The sequence below is a fragment of the Amblyomma mixtum genome, chromosome 1 (assembly GCF_055824585.1).
Source record: "Amblyomma mixtum isolate Tamu chromosome 1, ASM5582458v1, whole genome shotgun sequence".
In the NCBI taxonomy this organism is placed as follows: domain Eukaryota; kingdom Metazoa; phylum Arthropoda; class Arachnida; order Ixodida; family Ixodidae; genus Amblyomma; species Amblyomma mixtum.
In genome coordinates, this window is record NC_143012.1 from 292,621,956 (window position 1) to 292,638,468 (window position 16,513).

Consider the following 16,513-nt stretch of genomic DNA (forward strand, 5'->3'; position numbering starts at 1 on the left):
CGGCTCGACCACCTAGACTTGTTAGCGAGCGCATCCTTTCATACATCTGTTTGTCATTCCCAGTTAACGAGCCACCTTTTCATTTTCTTTTAGGCCTCCCCACCGTTTCACGAGCGGAGGGGCGGAAGTCGGTTGTGTTCGAAACACACGGCGAAGCGCGGACCCGGCAACCGCCCGTTTGCTTTTCTCCATGCATGTTTGTGTTCTGTGTGTTTGTGTCTTTTCTCCGCTCCAAAGCATATGTCATTCATTGGAGTCAAGGCGTACGCAAGATGCACGAAAGATAAGCGGTGTGTGTGCGGAGCGGTCAAGTGGGCGAGCGAGGGAAAGGCTCTGCTGCACTACTAATTAAAACCTTGTTTTGGGGGGCTCGCATAGAAGAAAAGAAACTGAGAAGGGAGCGCGCACGCAGAGCGTCTCGTGACGTGATCACGGCGGGGGGGCAGGGGGGGGGGGCGAACCAACTCCCTCAGTTTTACTATTTTTTTACTTTTTATGGCTAGGGTTCAAGGCTGTCGCCGCACGCTCCCTCCGCAGTTTTTTTTTTTTGTTCCTTCATGCGGGTTTGTAGGCATGAGCCAGAACAGAAGGCGCTGCGGAAAGCCTTGTGCAGACGACGCGACGCCAAGGCTACGCCCAACCTTCTCCCGTCAGTCAGAACGATGCACCAATGGAGTGCCTTTAGCGAAAGTAGCCCCCCTTGACGTCAGCGGGGTGCAGAGTAGTGGGCCGGGCCCGTTTTTAAAGGAAGGAAAGAACGAACGGGCTTTGATTTGAATTTTCGCAGCTTTTCGGGGCGCGCATGGCTCTAGTATTTTGCAGAGGTTATCTTCGATGCCTCATCTATGCAGTGGGCTTGTTTTTCAAAAATGTCCGGACCCTGGGCAGTGGCCCTTTAACGTGCACTGACATCGCACAGCACACGGGCCTCTAGAATTTCGCCTTCATCGAAATTCAGCCGCCGCGGCCGGGATCGAACCCGCGTCTTTCGGGTCAGCAGCCGAGCACCGTAACCACTGAGCCACCGCGGCGGGGCTCCTTCCACAACGGATCAGCAGTTAAGGGATGCACCACTGTCCTGCGATGGCAGCAATTACTATTGGTGGGGCTTGTACGACCCCAGTTGCTTTTCATAAGCAACCTCTCGCGATCAATCTTTGATTTAACAGCCACCTGCCACACAGTGGTCAGTTTGCTGACAATCTGGTGGGCAGGTTGTGATGATGCCACAAGGTCATGTGACCTAGGTGGCCCACCTAGGTTACTTCTCCGGCGGGTAGCCACCTGGGCCACCCTACACCACCCTCTTTTCTGCTCACAATGCCAACAACACTGGCAATGCTAATGCCGTTTTCGCATTAAAAGTTGCATTATTTACAGTGGTTGTCTTACAATGCAAAGGCCTCATAGTCAGCCAGCAATAGCCATGAGCTTAAATGCATTTTGTGTTTAATAACCCCCCACCCTTTTTAGACATTGTACCAGGGAAATAAATAAGTAAAGCACGACAAGCAAGCAGAACACTGCAATTTCTTTAGCATGTTGCAAATCGAAGACTATCCCTCAGAAGTCACAGGTACCTTTTTCGGAACTAAAACATAGACCAATGCCAGATGAAACAACCGTAGGTAACAGATGGTCACGGAATAAGACACAAACCAATGTCTGATGAAATTTTACACAACCATAGATAATAGCTGGCCATGGAAGGAGACACCGAGAAGATGTAAAAGAAATTCGAAATAAATTGAATTGAATTGGAGAAAAAAGATAGACACACTGCACACTTACTGTGAGTGCAGATGGAGCGGTGTTTGTAGAAAAGTGTATCCACGAAAAACCGCTTGGGACAATGAGGGCACTTGAGTGGTGCATTCGCAATGTGCTTGCGTCTCAGGTGGACTTGAAGAGCTGCCTGCAAATCATGCTGTTATTTTAGTTCTCACTGCCATAAGGCTGTTCAAAAATGACAGAACTTAATTACTTAGTGAGGGCCTCGGTTCTGACAGCCTTGACGCCATAGGTAGCATAAGAGGGTTCTCACGCAGCTTCCACCCTCTCCATTCGATGACGTTCTACATCACACCTGCGGTAACTCAGGACGTTCTACGTCTGCCGCTTATGAACGTTGGTGGCGCTGATGAACGTTACTTGTAAACATAAATACCCCCGAAAGCAGAAGATTTGACAGCCGTCGCCGTAGCTCAGAGGTAGAGCACCGGACGAGTAATTCGGAGGTCATGGGTTCGGATCCCACCGGCGGCATGTGGTTGTTTTTTATTCTGCTTTTCTAATCAAATTAGCTTTAAGCGATAACATATTCAGTAATATTCTAAATTTATCAACAGCACAAAATAAATAAATTAATTAAAAAGTCCCCTGTGGCCCTTGGTTTCTATGTCTGTTGGCTTCTGTCATATTTATAATGAGCCCCTCATCCCCTTCCCTTATTTGCTTAATTGCTTAGCGAGGGCCTCGGTCCTGGCAGCCTTGACGCCATAGGTAGCATAAGAGGGTTCTCACGCAGCTTCCACCCTCTCCGTTCGATGACGTTCTACGTCACACCTGCGGTAACTCAGGACGTTCTACGTCCGCCGCTTATGAACGTTGGTGGCACTGATGAACACTCTCAAGGTTAGGTTACTTGTAAACATAAATACCCCCGAAAGCAGAAGATTTGACAGCCGTCGCCGTAGCTCAGAGGTAGAGCACCGGACGCGTAATTCGGAGGTCGTGGGTTCAGATCCCAACGGCGGCATGTGGTTGTTTTTTCTTCTGCTTTTCTAATCAAATTGGCTTTAAGCGATAACATATTCAGTAATATTCTAAATTTATCAACAGCACAAAATAAATAAATAAATTAAAAAGTCCCCTGTGGCCCTTGGTTTCTGTCAGAACTTAGAATAGGATTGTGCAAGGTACAATGCTAAATTAGGTGCAATAATGCCCGACCTTGACACTGCCTGGCTCACACTGCAGAGACACTCACAATGAAGAACATCCAACATGCCAAGCCACTGTGTTTGTTACATCTGCCACCAAAGGAGTAGATTCCTGCAACACTTCTAAGCACCGGTTAGCAGACTCAGCGCATAGGGCTAGAATTTATCAACAAGGGGCTTTTTAGTGAATGAACGAATGGACTGTATTTTAAACGTGTAAAATGCATACACAAGCACAAAAACTGTAGCCCTTTTCTCTGGTGCATGAACAGTTTCTGAGGGAATAAACTTTAAAATAAAAAAAAGAAACAAGCAAAAGACGCGGCAACACGGTGTTAGTGCGGGCCAAAACACACAGCATCTGCCGATTATGCTGTTAAGACCTGCAGCATTGCTATGGACGGGTGTTGCCCAACAGGACGTATAGGTCAAAGAGAATTTCCACCAGGTGCACACACACAAGGATGAGTGGAAGAGCAACACCAAGACGTACTGTTGAAAAGCAGAAATGAGGGCAGTGAGGGCAGCTCATACGAGTTTTCCGCCGGTAGTTTCTCCGCAGGTCATCAGTGCTGGAAACACTGACAACGGCAGATGGGGAAGGCACGTCGGCAGGGTTGACAGCCACTTCCACACAACTGTCAGGTAGATCAGCAGGACTGTCAGCCGTGTCAGCAGGACTGCCAGCCACACCAGAAGGGCTCACCGAATCATCACAGGGGATCACAGCACTGGTAGCACGAGCTCGAACACGAGGTTGTGCACGACCAGGAGGCTTAGGGGGCGGCACCACAACAGGTTCGACTGTTGCTGGGCGAGGTGGAGGCACTTCGAGTGGTCGTAGTGGTTCTGCCTTGGGAGCTGGGCTACACGCATTCCTTTGCACATGCCTGGCATGTAATTCCTAGCACCAAAAACCATGGCGAGTGAAAAATTAGAAGGTGGGCACAATGTAGGTGGCACTGAACAGAGAGAAACACCCTGCACACACTATCCAAAATGTTTTCAGGTCATTACACGAGTGGCCAAGAGAGAGGCTGTGCCAGCAGGTGGGCTTTCTGCTGCGTGTCTAGCATTACAGAAGCTTCAAGCAGAGAAAAAGGCTGTTTGCCTCGCTTTGTCACGTCCACAATCCCAGGAACACAACAGAATCCCCATCACAAGGCTTTCGATAATGGTCTCACAGAAACCCTTTAGGCAGTCGAGCGATTGGGCGGCGCATCGGAGCGAAAATTTCCAAACTGTTGGAACCTCGCCGCTCACCACCGCAAAGACTCAAAACAGGTTTTTGCGCTGCGGTGGCAGGATTCGCTAGAGTTTTCACTTGCATGTGAAACAAGCACTAGAAAGCATATTTTAACGCTGCACAATTCAACAAGGAAAGCTAGTAGACTTTGAAAGAGAAACTGTACCTTTTTGCTCTTGTCTGCGCATCCAACACACCCAACTGTAACTAACAAGCATGAAATAAAAAATTCTAGAATACAGTTTTCTTGCCATTAGATTGCTTTGCATATCATTGCAACATATATACAGCCATCTTTTCCAACAAGGCTAGAACGCCAATGTACACAGAGGTGGTCAGAACTAGGTTAAGCAACAGTTTTATCTGTGACGCCAACAAATAGTCATGCTAAATGCGTTGCTACCGGAAAAGAGTGCTCCAGCCCGTTACCTTTGACAGAAAGGCCTTGTTGCAGATATTACAGTGAAATCCATTCCAAACATGATTGCACAAGTGCTGACTAAGAGTGCTCTCATTCTTGAAGCGACGTTGGCACAGGATGCACGACTGCACAAGTCCTCCATGATAGATTTCATGATGCAATGTTTCATCTCTGCAGAACAAGAATTTTGCCGATGAATAAAATGAATCAAGGTGACTGTGGCTGCCACACATCTGAGATTTCCTGAACAATGCGTTCATGATCAGATTATATTCCCTGGCTGTCCTTGCTTTTCACTATGAGAAATCATTCCTAAAATGCCTGGCACAATAAATACAACATACAGCAAGCAAAGCAAACCAAAAGTGAAATGTTGCTGCATGGCTGTTCCGAATGACCTTGCAATACTTTCTCATAAATTATTGGAAAAACTCTTATATGTTTTGATTAGCTGAAATAGCTACTGCAAACCTCGACTCCGTGAATGAAAGGTCTGAAATGACTGAACACAAGAGTGATAGTGTTTCTTCAGCAATTGGGAAGTAGATATCAATTAGCAGGTAAGGTTAGTGATATCACAAACACTGTTTTCTGTAAGTATCGTTTGAAGTGCGGTCATGAAAATGACTAAAATTAAAATTTACTAGCGCAAAATAAGAATGCCACAGAGCTGCACATTTTGGCACAAATTATTAGGACATAGAAGAAAACCCACTGAAAAAGTTTCATTACCCGCCGCGGTGGCTCAGTGGTTAGAGCACTCAGCTACTGAGCCGGAGTTCCTGCTATGTTTCGATGAAGATGAAAAGCAAAAGGCAACCCTGTGCTGTACAATGTCAGTGCACATTAAAGATCCCCAGGTGGTCGAAATTATTCTGTCCACTATGGCACCTCTTTTTCTTCTTTCACTCCCACCTTCCTCCCTTCCCAACCTGGCACAGTCCAACTGCGATATGAGATAATTACTGCACGTTTTCCTTTCCTCAAAAACCAATTTTTTTCAAAGTTTCACCGAAATGTGCAAACTTTGAAAAACCCTGGATTAGCCCTTTAAAAATGACAAGAAAGGTTTCTGCCCGCTGCATCTAAAGCTCGCAACGACTCAGACTCACATGTCCCAGCAACTGCAGCATGCGAATCGCCCTGTGATTCAACTGAAAGCCACCACAATGGCTCAGTGGTTATGGCACTCGGCTGCTGACCACGGGTTCGATCCTAGCCGCGGCACTCAAATTTCGATGGAGGTGGATTTCTAGAGGCCCATGTACTGCGCGATGTCAGTGCACGTTAAAGAACCCCAGGTGGTCGAAATTGCAGAGCCTTTCACTACGGCGTCCCTCACAGCCTGAGTCGCTTTGGGATGTTAAACTTCCATAAACCCATCAACTGAAAGTGCTCTCGTTGCTATGCCACACAGCAGTTCCCCTGCGCTGTCAGAGTTTAAAAATGGCAGAGTTGGACCAATTCCTTGGTATAAATTAGGATAGTAGCAGGAGCCACAGTGCCAGTGCACAAGCCTTTCTGCCAAAACATCTACTGGCTATTGCAGCGAAGTATAAGCAGCAAGTGAAACGTCTGAACACACGCAGTGCCAATTCAGCCACAGCCTCCCACATTACCAAAGCCCACCCACACTCACCATGTCTGCTTTCCCATGATGCCACCAGAGGCACCACAGGCAAGCGCATCGCAAACATAGAAGTTCTCACACTGCAGAAGCTCGGGCACAGTGCCAGCATTTTTGCCCAGGAAGAGAAGCACAGTCTGATACTTTAACTTCATTGGGAGCAAGGAGATCAGCCATATTTAATCAGGCATGGATGCTAATAAGTAAATACTCCTTAAAAAATTTCATTATTCCCAGCCTCTGCAATTTTCAGAAAACGCTTCTAAAAACGTGCAAATTTAAATCAATACTCTGACTCAAATCGGAGCTCTGTTTGCATAATGAAAGTATTATTCCAGCACTCCCCATGCACAGGAATGACAGAACAAGAGGTAGGTTTGAGCTAAAGCTTCCTCTAAGCAACATGCAAGTTGAACACATGCGAAAACGCCCAGAGGTGTCACAGCTGACACATGTCAGCACTGTTTCCTTAGCGTGAATTGGGCATACCTGGAGGAGCCTCCAAAGCCGCAGTAAAAGCAGTTACAACTGCCTTCAGACTTTAGGATAGGTGTAATGTCTCCACAGAGTTCAGGAACTAGAAAAAGCAGTTTGTCATGATACAGAAGGCCACCTAAAAATGCACTTTATACAGTGTCCTGTTTACCTTTAACTGCACCAACCTGTTTATCATGTCTCTGAGCACAATTCCAAATGTTTGAAATTTCCGCGTACTTAAAAATTTTATACTCTGACATGGTGAGCAGACAAGCTGAGCAAAAGAATAAGAATGCTACACATACTGTGAACAAAGCAGAGAAAATGAATAGTTTCTACAGAAGTGACAGCTTCTAGGAGAAAGCTTGACCACACATCTTGTTTACACAATGATGGTACACTCAAAAGAAAACATTCGACAGAAGTCTGTCTGGTTGGGAAATTTAATGTTAGGAGAAGGTAAGTGACGCCAACCAAGTAAAATACAGGAAAAACACGACGTTTCGGGACCGGCTCGGCCCCTTCTTCACGGTGTGACTACGGGCGAGCGCAGCTTGGCTTTTTAAGCCCCTGTGTGGAGGGCCTGCGGGTCAATGGCCGCAGCCCATGGACGTAGGATGAGGGGAGAGTCCCCAGGGAACGATTAACATTCTCTCGTGTTTGCTGTATGTGCCACGACTCGAGTAGAAGCCTCCTGCGTGGGTTAGCTTCCGTTTCCAATACAATGGTGCTGTCGAAGTCAATTGGGTGGTCACACCCTTCACAGTGTTCGGCCACGGCGCTGCATTGACGATTCATGTGACGGACGTCCGCTTTGTGTTGGTTCGTCGTGTTTTTCCTGTATTTTACTTGGTTGGCGTCACTTACCTTCTCCTAACAATGATGGTACAGCACTCTGCACGAAGCCAGAAACCCCAAAGGATGGGGGAAGCAAAGGAAAAGGTTTACATCACCACAACACTGTTCATAGCTGTTTGTTAGATTGAAAAACTTAATTCAAGAAAGCTTCACAGCCAATGCACTACTTTCCCCAATGCATTTTATGTTGCACAAAAAAGGCACTAGTGGCTCCCATATTTGAGAGCTACAGTCCCGTTAAAATGCAATCTGTTTCTGGTTTAAAATATTTTATGTCTCTTTATTTCCATGTCCAGCAATACCCACGCATCCAGACTGATTTGTAGCAGTAATTACCATGTGCCATTAGCTGTTAGCAAAGCAGACAGAGGAGTTCCAAGCGCTACAATAAAACTGGTCACAGAACTGATTATAAACATTTGGTCACCTTTATTGATTCAGCAACTATAACGTCTCAAGATGATCAGCTTGCAATCAATTTCTTGTGTTACTCTTGATTACAAAAAAAAGCTTATAAACTATGGTGCTACAATTAAGAATATGTATAACCACTATTCAACACTAAAACTGGTTGTGGAGCACTAAAATAGGTTCACTGCAAAACACGCAACTCTAGATGGCTTGCATCGATATCGCAGCCATTGCCATATTGTCAAACAAAGATCCCAGAAAGAACTGCACTTATAGCGACCTGCATGTTCCAAAATGCACTGTGGGAGTTTGCGCACGTCCATCATCATGGCAACCACGAGGTCATGCACAAGCCATCTATAGGCATGCAATATACCGGGTGTTTTTTTTTAGAAGGTCCAAAATTTTTAAAGAAAGGTAAATTCCTTGAGATTTATTTTAACCCTGGGGCTATACTGAGGGCTACGGCGGACGCCAAATAAGAGGCAAACTACTTTAATTAGTTTGCTGATTAAGTGAATACATTAACTTTTGTACTTTTTATTTTAGGGGATATGTTGTATTAGCAGAATTGGAGATCATCTTCCAAACAGTCCAGCCAAGAAGAAAAATATTCATGAAAAAATTTTTTGCGCGCGTTACGAAGCGAGAAAAAGTCACCCTGGTAGGCAGCTTCACACTGTAGCAAAGCGTCTGTGAGCACCTGTGATGTAGTTCGCTCCGCCCTGCGCTTTATGTCAATGCGTTTTTGTTCGAACGCGGCATTCCGTGAGGCCGCGGAGCGAAGCGAAACAAGCAGCGATAGCGCAGGCCACCCGTCCAGGCTTCAGGTGAAGCAAAGCGCAGGGCAGAGCGAACTACGTCAGAGGCGCTCACCGCCGCTGAGTTACGGTGTGAAGATGCCTACCAGGGTGACTTTTTCGCACCTCGTAACGTGCGTGAAAATTTTTTAATTAAAATTGTTTTTTCTCAGTTGGACTGTTTGGAGGACAATTCTGCAAATACAACATAACCCTTAAAATAAAAATTAGAAAAGTTTATTAACATATTTAGTTAATCAGCAAACTAATTAAAGCAGTTTTCCTATTGCCTGGCGCCCGCCGTAGCCTCCAGTATAGCCCCAGTGCTAAAATAGATCTAAAGCAATTTACCTTTCTTCAAAAATTTTGGACCTTCTAAAAAAAACACCCGGTACAGCTCCAAAGTGGTGTGCAGTAGCTTACTGCCTACCTTCTCTCTGAATGTGAAGTCTGCTGTGTTCCTTCTCAGTCAGTACCTGCAACAATAGTTCTTTTTCTTCAATTGCTTTTTCTTGGGGGAAATGGCAGCCAATGAAAAATTCTGACTTACACCGGATTCAAAGGAATGCCTGAGGTTGCAAGGGTAGTTAGCACCTCCTGTAAATAAATGACCATAAAATAGTGAGAAATAAGTTCACAGTAATACCGCACACTACAAAAGAGACAACAAAGAGCCTCAGGAGCAGGCATTTAAACAGTGATTATGCAGCATTGTGCACAGAATTCCCGTAAGTAAGCCTACATCTTAAAGGAAACACAGGGGTATTTTGGACACATGAATTCTCTCTCTTTAGTCCCCAGTTTCGTCCATCCAAGAAAATTCATCACATCCTTCTATGATGGTCACTGGAGCATTAAGAGACGCTAAAGGCAGCTAGATACAATTTTTGCAAGGCCAACTGTAGCTGTTTGGCCTTTTGTGATTCTACTGAAAATCATTCAGTAGCAAAACACATATCTATTGCTGAGAAATTTGGAACTGAAAATATTTTTTTTCCCACCACTCATTTCAAACTCGTGACAATGATAAAGTCAAGAGAATCATGGACGTTGCAATTGGTGATTAGAATTCTATGGCAGTGTGGTCCATCCTCAGGGGCCCATAAACAAAAGAGTACTTGACATCATCGCAGTTTTCTTGCGAGAACTGCCCACAATGGCATTGCCTATATTTCATTTTTTAGTCTTATATAGTTTGTAAATGCTCTGCTTTCAGTGAAAGTACTCTCTTTTGTCATCAGAATGTGGTAATTGACTGATATGGATCAACTTCAATTTGCCCCCTGCCTCCCTCTAAACAGGGTTGGTTGTGTCATTTATATCCATCTGCAGTCATAAACTTAAAAAAAGCCAAGCTCGGCACAATCACTGCACACACATTAAGCAATAGCGTTAAACAACGCTGATCTGCAGTAGTGACTGGCGTGCAAACAGCTGGTCTTGCTCATAATGGAAAACACTGTTCAGCACAAATCACAAATGACGGCAAGGTACTGCACTAAAACTCACAGCCTGAGCTCTTTACATTTAAGTTTGCTTTGTGCTTCAATTGCTATGGATATATCAGCATCAATAACTCACCGTTTACACTAGGTCCATTTCGCACATAGATCTTCCCATCACAGAATTCCTGAAACACACACAAGGCAATGGCACTCTTCCACACAGACACAACATATTTCTAGCAAGACAACTAGCATAAAAAAAAAAGACAAGAAAAGGGGTATTCATGGGATATAGCGCTAGACAGCAACTTGAGTTAGATTTAGAGTTTTGACAAATGAAAACCCCTTTTATCGCATTTTGTGTTTTTCACATTAGCTAGCATGAAAAGAGCTATTTTACAACCACCAACAAGCCCAGCTCTCTTATTTTGTTTTTATTTATTTATCTAGCAAGTAAGTCAGTCATTCGCAGCACCGCATCCGCCATTAAGTCGGCAGCACACCATACAGAGAAAAAGATTATGCGCATGGACTAACTGTGTAAGTCTGGTTGTGACAAGTCTTTCTCACGACAGGTATGGTTGGACTGGAACCTGCATTGGGAACACGAGAGAAAGCAATTGCATAATGAAAATATATCCCAAAAATGAACAATAACAATAGGTCCAGAACCAATAAGTAACATGAATATTGACCCAGCTGATCCCATTCTCAAGGCAGCTACTCATGGATCTTTCGTATAAGCCACCCAGCGAAATTTCAACGTTTTTTGTTTTTTCACAGCAGATTATTTTACGCAATAGTGTATACAGCTCGTTTGGTCTGTCCGCATCCTTTGTAGTAGTTGTGAGCACCGCAGGTCGGAAAAATTGCATCATGCCAACCATTTGCCGCAGAATGTTCTGGATGGTGTTATACGATTAAGCGTTTCGTGCAGTATAAACGTACTAATTAAGTTAGAGTCTAGCTTGCGGCAGGGATTTGTACCGGCGAACTATAATCAGGGGCTGCGTATCATGAGCGAGTTCGTGTGTCCACCAAGACAAGTGAGACGTTACATGTCCACCAAAACAAGTCTGTCCAACCTCCCCCCCGCCCTCTTCCTCTGTGGCGGCGACCGCGCGATTGCGCGGGTGTTCTCCGGTTGCCGAAGCGCCGGCGCGGCATCAGTGGATCACGGTGCGTGCCTCCGAAGCCGAAACGCAGAGCCACGTTCTCTTGACTCGCTAGCAGCGTTAGCGGAAAGCGGAATCAGTCAGTCGCTGCTATCTCTTCGCCGCGCAACGTTCCTATGCGCCCACGCGCTGCCTCCCATGACCTCCCGATAGCTTAATTGCTCTCTTCGCTCCTTCTCCAATGCCACCCCTGTGCGGCGGCAATCGGAGCGCCGGATCGGTGGCGGCGGATCTCGATATGTGCACCGCCCGAGCTGAAACGCATAGCCGCATAGTTTATTTCTCCGACCACAAGGCTTCCTTCATGACAATCAAGAACTGTTAGTGGAGTGTTTCTTGAAGAAGGAATGTGTGTGAAAAATAAGCTGTGTGTAATTGTACACACGTCTTGCTTGAATTCTTTGCCTCAATCTTGCTTGAATTCTTTGCCTCAATCTATCGAAAAGCTGAAACAGCTGATGAGCTGCGCTCAAATTTCGCATTAGGAAGTAACGTAATCGTCGCCAATTTTTGACCTTAGGAATCAATCACCTAACTAAGTGGAAGCAGCGTCGCGGAAGCAGGGCACATTTTTTTTCGGCCATTGGCAATTATAGTTGTGTAGCCAGTTCTACAAGTTTCGAGCGCCAATGACTATCGGTAAAATAGTGATGAAACGCAACTCGTAAACTGAACTCTGCTCGCTTCCAAAGACGCAACAGAACTTCCAATAGCACAGCTCTGTGGTAAGCTCATTTGCGATTTAATTTAAAACTGCGCATTATACGTCTTCTGCCCGCTTGTTGAGCCTAGAAGAGCGAGGAATACCTTTCTGCAGTGCTACGAGGTCAACTTGCTGTCCAGGCTGAGGAGTCTGGAGCGAAAAGAAAATAAACAATTAAAAATGCGCTTGGAAAGCATGCTTATACGAAACGACTTTTATGACACGCCTCACCCTTTGGCAGCATCCAACGAAGAGCGTCACATAACCATCTGAAACAATTAAGTCTGCTTAATGAGCATGCCGTCAGGGCACATTTCAAAACAAGCCGCGCACGCAGCTGTATGCTATTACCCTGGAGTGCGCGAGTAATGCGTAACAGTGTCCCAGTGCTGTGTCAATCGTTCGTGAATACGTACCACGCGATGTCAAGACAAACAGAAGTTTGGAAATTGCGCCTCTCAGGTAAGCGCTGATCCATGCAGCATCTCACAGCGACGTTAGCGCTATGCTTCGACTACGGTGCCTGAATGGTTTCGGACAGTTCCGACTTTTAGGCTGAGTAGGCCTACAGCAGTGGCGATCATTCGTAAACAGTGCATATGAAGAGTCGAGAATTCACCTTTAGGTATCCCATTCGGAAATACCAAGTCAGCGACGAATGGCTGCGTTGCAAGATCGATGAATATCTTCACTGTCATATTTTTATCCACTCCCTGAAGACATTTCGCGACAGCCAACTACGAGCTCGGAGGTGACCACAACGAGGAGCGCCAGAAGAGATATGCTAGCATTTACCAAAGCAGCCACGAGGGGCGCTTCCAGTCTCTTCAGCTTTTCCCACTTTTCCCACCAATCTACCGATCGCTCATCATCATCATTATCGTCTACTTCAAAACATGGAAAGCATTTTTTTTCTTTTTGCGTCAGCATTAATAGTAGGGTCATTTTTTTACCTACACTGGTTACACTAGTGTAGCAAGTGTATTATGAAATTATGATGCACTGGCTACACTATAAACAAAAGGTAAAAAAAAAAAGTAACAGAAAAGGTAAAAAAAATGGTCCTACTATTAGTGCTACTAGTAGAGATGGGCAAAACGGCTCACTTCAGTGAGCGGCTCAGAACGGCTCCGCTCACTGAAGTGAGCCGGCTCATTTGAGCGGCTCACCGGCTCACTTAAATCTGCAACAGTGAGCCGGATGTTTTGAGTGAGCCGTGCTTCTTTTGGAGAGAGGAAGCCGGCTCTCTCTCTCGTTCACACTGAGCCGTGCCGGGAGCCGGGTCTTCAGGTGGTAGTGGTTTATTTTAAAAAATAAAAATAAAAAAGTGAAGCAAAAAAGAGTTGTCGGCCGCGGCAATTGCTATCTTAAGCACCCGAGCTGGAGCCGGCGGAAATGGAAAAGAAAAGGAGAGGATAGTGAGGAGAGGGGAGCGACAGCAAGAAAGGACAGGGGCATAGAGTCGTTAATATTTAACGACAGGGGAGAGCTTTGTACACTATTTGCGATTCCGCGCCATGGTGCGAGAAGGCAACTGCTCTCCTGCCCTTCCTGACAAGAGTGGCATCCAACCCCTCACCTTCGGCTGTCTTTTGAACCGCTCTTTTTAGAGAACGAGTGAGCCGTGGCGCCGTACGTGGTTCAGTTAGTGAGCGGCGGTTCTTCTGGAGAGCCGGCTCTCTCTCGTTCAGTTCAGTTAGTGAGCAGCGGTTCTTCTGGAGAGCCGGCTCTCTCGTTCAGTGAGCCGCAGGGTGCCAGCGGCAGTGCACACGCGGAAACAACTGAAGGCAAGGGGTTGGTTGCGAAGGAAGGGAGTGCAGTTGATTTCTCGCACTGCTCAATAGATGGCGCGCAAATCGCACCCTGGAGCAGACCCGGCTCTGAAGGAACGGTTAGGCACGGTCAGCACGGCTCACTGAACGAGAGAGAACCGGTTCTCCAAAAGAACCGCCGCTCACTTTACTGAGCCACCGCTCACTCGCTCTCCAAAAAAGAGCCGCTCAAAAGATCCGGCTCGCTCCTGAGCGACCCATCACTAGCTACTAGTGGACGCCTGAACTTGCTGAACCGCGCCTTAGCATGAATGTTATTGGAACAACTATCATAGGTTCCCTTCATATGGCAAGAACATCTCATAGGTTCCCAGGTAGCTTCCACGATTCTGCTCATTCACAGCTGGAATATTTTACAGAATATTCTAAAATATTTAGTACACCATGGCCATGGTCTCTCCTTTCATCTCACATTAATTCTTTTCTGATTACTACTTGTATGAAAAAGTAAATTAACTCACCTCAAGATTTATATTGGAGCCTCATTTCCCACCCTTTCAACAATCCTTCCATTTCGTGCAACAAAAAAGCTTGAGAAGAGTGAAGTTGCAGTGTCACTGCGCGTCTAAAATGCATTCCAGTCACCATCGTTGCTTTTTTTTTTTTTTTTGTCACAAGTCCCTAAACCAGGCATGGACTTTATGAATCAAAAAGTGCCCACATAGGTCACATATGGCAATGATCACCTTGACCTCTTTCATGGCAAGGGAGAGCACATATCACACCATAAGACTTCAGCCTCGCACATCAAGCTGTAAAACAACTTTGTATGCACAGTCAATAACGAATATTACCTGCAAGGGTTACAGTTTGCCTTTTAAACTGCTAAAAGTTTGTAGCTTTAGATGATGCTCGTTCATACCATGTTAATCTTAATTCTTGCATCTTCAGAAGTCGATGCTTGGCCTTCTCTTTCTTGATATTAATAATAATCACAAACATCACCACATACACTAAATTATATGCCAATGATTGTGCATCTTATAATTAGATCAGTAGGAGATGAAAAACAAGTATCCTGGAAAAAAAATGGTAACCTTGGATGAGCAGTCTTTATGTGAATAACTCTTAAAAAAACTCAGGGGGCACTTTGGCTCTCTAAAGTGCTGCAAGGCGAAAGCCTTTCCTGGCCCAGTTTGGCACTGACTGCAGGACTGTTTGTGCTGTACTAGTGCTTTATTTGACTACACACTTTGACTACACATTACAACTACACACTTTGACTGCTTCTTTAGCATGACTCTCTCTCTGCTTTGATGAGTTCGGATGTATCCATGGCTCTGTTCGCAGTAATGAGGTATGTAATGTGGTCACCCACGAACGCCTTACGCCCCCTGTCGGAGCGGATGAAAACTATTTATTAGTTGTCGTGTGCTCCAAAAGGGGGCGTCAGGCATCCGTGGGTGACCTCATTACTTAGAATCCGCGCACTCCGACTTCATAAATATTTCGACCAACCAAAAAGTGTGACACCTCTGCTGACAACCGTCTGTCGACAATGATGACGCATTAAAGGCTTTCGCCTTAAAAACATTTTCTCTATGCAGTAACAGAATACAAGTATTCGAGCTTATACGGTTCAGTCTATCCTGGACTAAGCATGCAGAGAGTATTACAAGTTAAAAGTTTAGTGATAAAATTACCGTATATTGCCGATTATAAGTCGACTCTGATTATAAGTCAACCCCCCAACTCGCGACCCCCTTTGGGCAAAAAAAGTTAGACTCCAACTTTAGATCGACGCTGCTGCACCCTGTGGTCCTAGCTTGCCCAAAAAGTTTTTCAGAAGGCAGAGTCATAAAGAAACATTTATTCGTTCATGAGACATCCCTGATTCGTCGTCGCTTGTGAGGACACAGTCACGAACATCATCTTATGAGCCACTGCTGTCGCTGGTCGTCGGAAGCGGTGCCGAGATGCCGCACATGGAAAACGCCACAGAGACCATGTCTGTTGGTAGGCTTAGGGCAACCGTTGGCATACGGTCGTTCGTCGCCTTAGGCTTAGGCCATTTTTCCTCATGGAATTCGTCACCCACTTCTAGACACTCTAAACTCGGTACGGGGGATGTACATCTCCTCCGCGACAGCGCGTGCCTTTGTTTCACTGTCGATGTAGCAAACACTCAGGCTCTTGCTTCTCTGGTCGTGAACCCAAACTCGAACCACCTCCTCAACAGCAGGGTATTGTCCGGGAATATATTGTTCGTGGGACGCCCATGGTTTGTCGATAACAAGTTGCTATTGTATTAAAACAAACCTCTGGTGCATGCCTCAATTAAATTCGTTTTTTGTAAGCAGATCCACTTTCGCACCGTGTCTGACAACTATTATGGAATTACGATCTCACGGGGCGTGATATTATCTGTGACTCGGCCGAAGCCGAATTACATTTGACCCGCATATAGGCCGACTTTAAGACTCCGCATATATGTCGACTCCAATTATAAGCCGACCCCCCAACTTTGGAAGGACATTTAAAAAAAAGAAAACGTCGACTTATGCGCGGCAATATACGGTATTGTTCTTTAGATACCCTTTCAATGTAGCTATCTTTTCTGCATTTCTTTCAGCCTA

The 16,513-nt window shown here is 45.6% G+C and overlaps 1 protein-coding gene and 1 non-coding gene across 3 annotated transcripts in view; one reads left to right on the top strand and one right to left on the bottom strand.

Moving 5' to 3' along the window:
- Window positions 1-12,879, bottom strand: part of LOC149372042 (uncharacterized) — a 32,174-nt gene extending 19,295 nt beyond the window's left edge. The window contains exons 1-11 of one of the 2 annotated variants that reach the window (XM_089566402.1): window positions 12,725-12,879; window positions 12,337-12,374; window positions 12,210-12,255; window positions 10,765-10,820; window positions 10,364-10,412; window positions 9,333-9,379; window positions 9,213-9,258; window positions 6,726-6,813; window positions 4,618-4,780; window positions 3,436-3,846; window positions 1,792-1,915 (exon numbers count right to left, since the gene is read on the bottom strand). In XM_089566402.1, the coding sequence (XP_089422528.1) occupies window positions 1,792-1,915; window positions 3,436-3,846; window positions 4,618-4,780; window positions 6,726-6,813; window positions 9,213-9,258; window positions 9,333-9,379; window positions 10,364-10,412; window positions 10,765-10,820; window positions 12,210-12,255; window positions 12,337-12,374; window positions 12,725-12,803 (1,147 nt within the window). In that variant the 5' untranslated portion in view covers window positions 12,804-12,879. Of the gene's footprint in view, window positions 1-1,791; window positions 1,916-3,435; window positions 3,847-4,617; window positions 4,781-6,725; window positions 6,814-9,212; window positions 9,259-9,332; window positions 9,380-10,363; window positions 10,413-10,764; window positions 10,821-12,209; window positions 12,256-12,336; window positions 12,390-12,724 lie in introns of both variants that reach the window. The other variant, XM_089566401.1, reaches the window with a different exon arrangement.
- TRNAT-AGU (transfer RNA threonine (anticodon AGU)) lies at window positions 2,194-2,265 on the top strand. Its single transcript has one exon. It is a non-coding gene; the product is annotated as a tRNA-Thr (tRNA).
- Window positions 12,880-16,513: the final 3,634 nt, after the last annotated feature.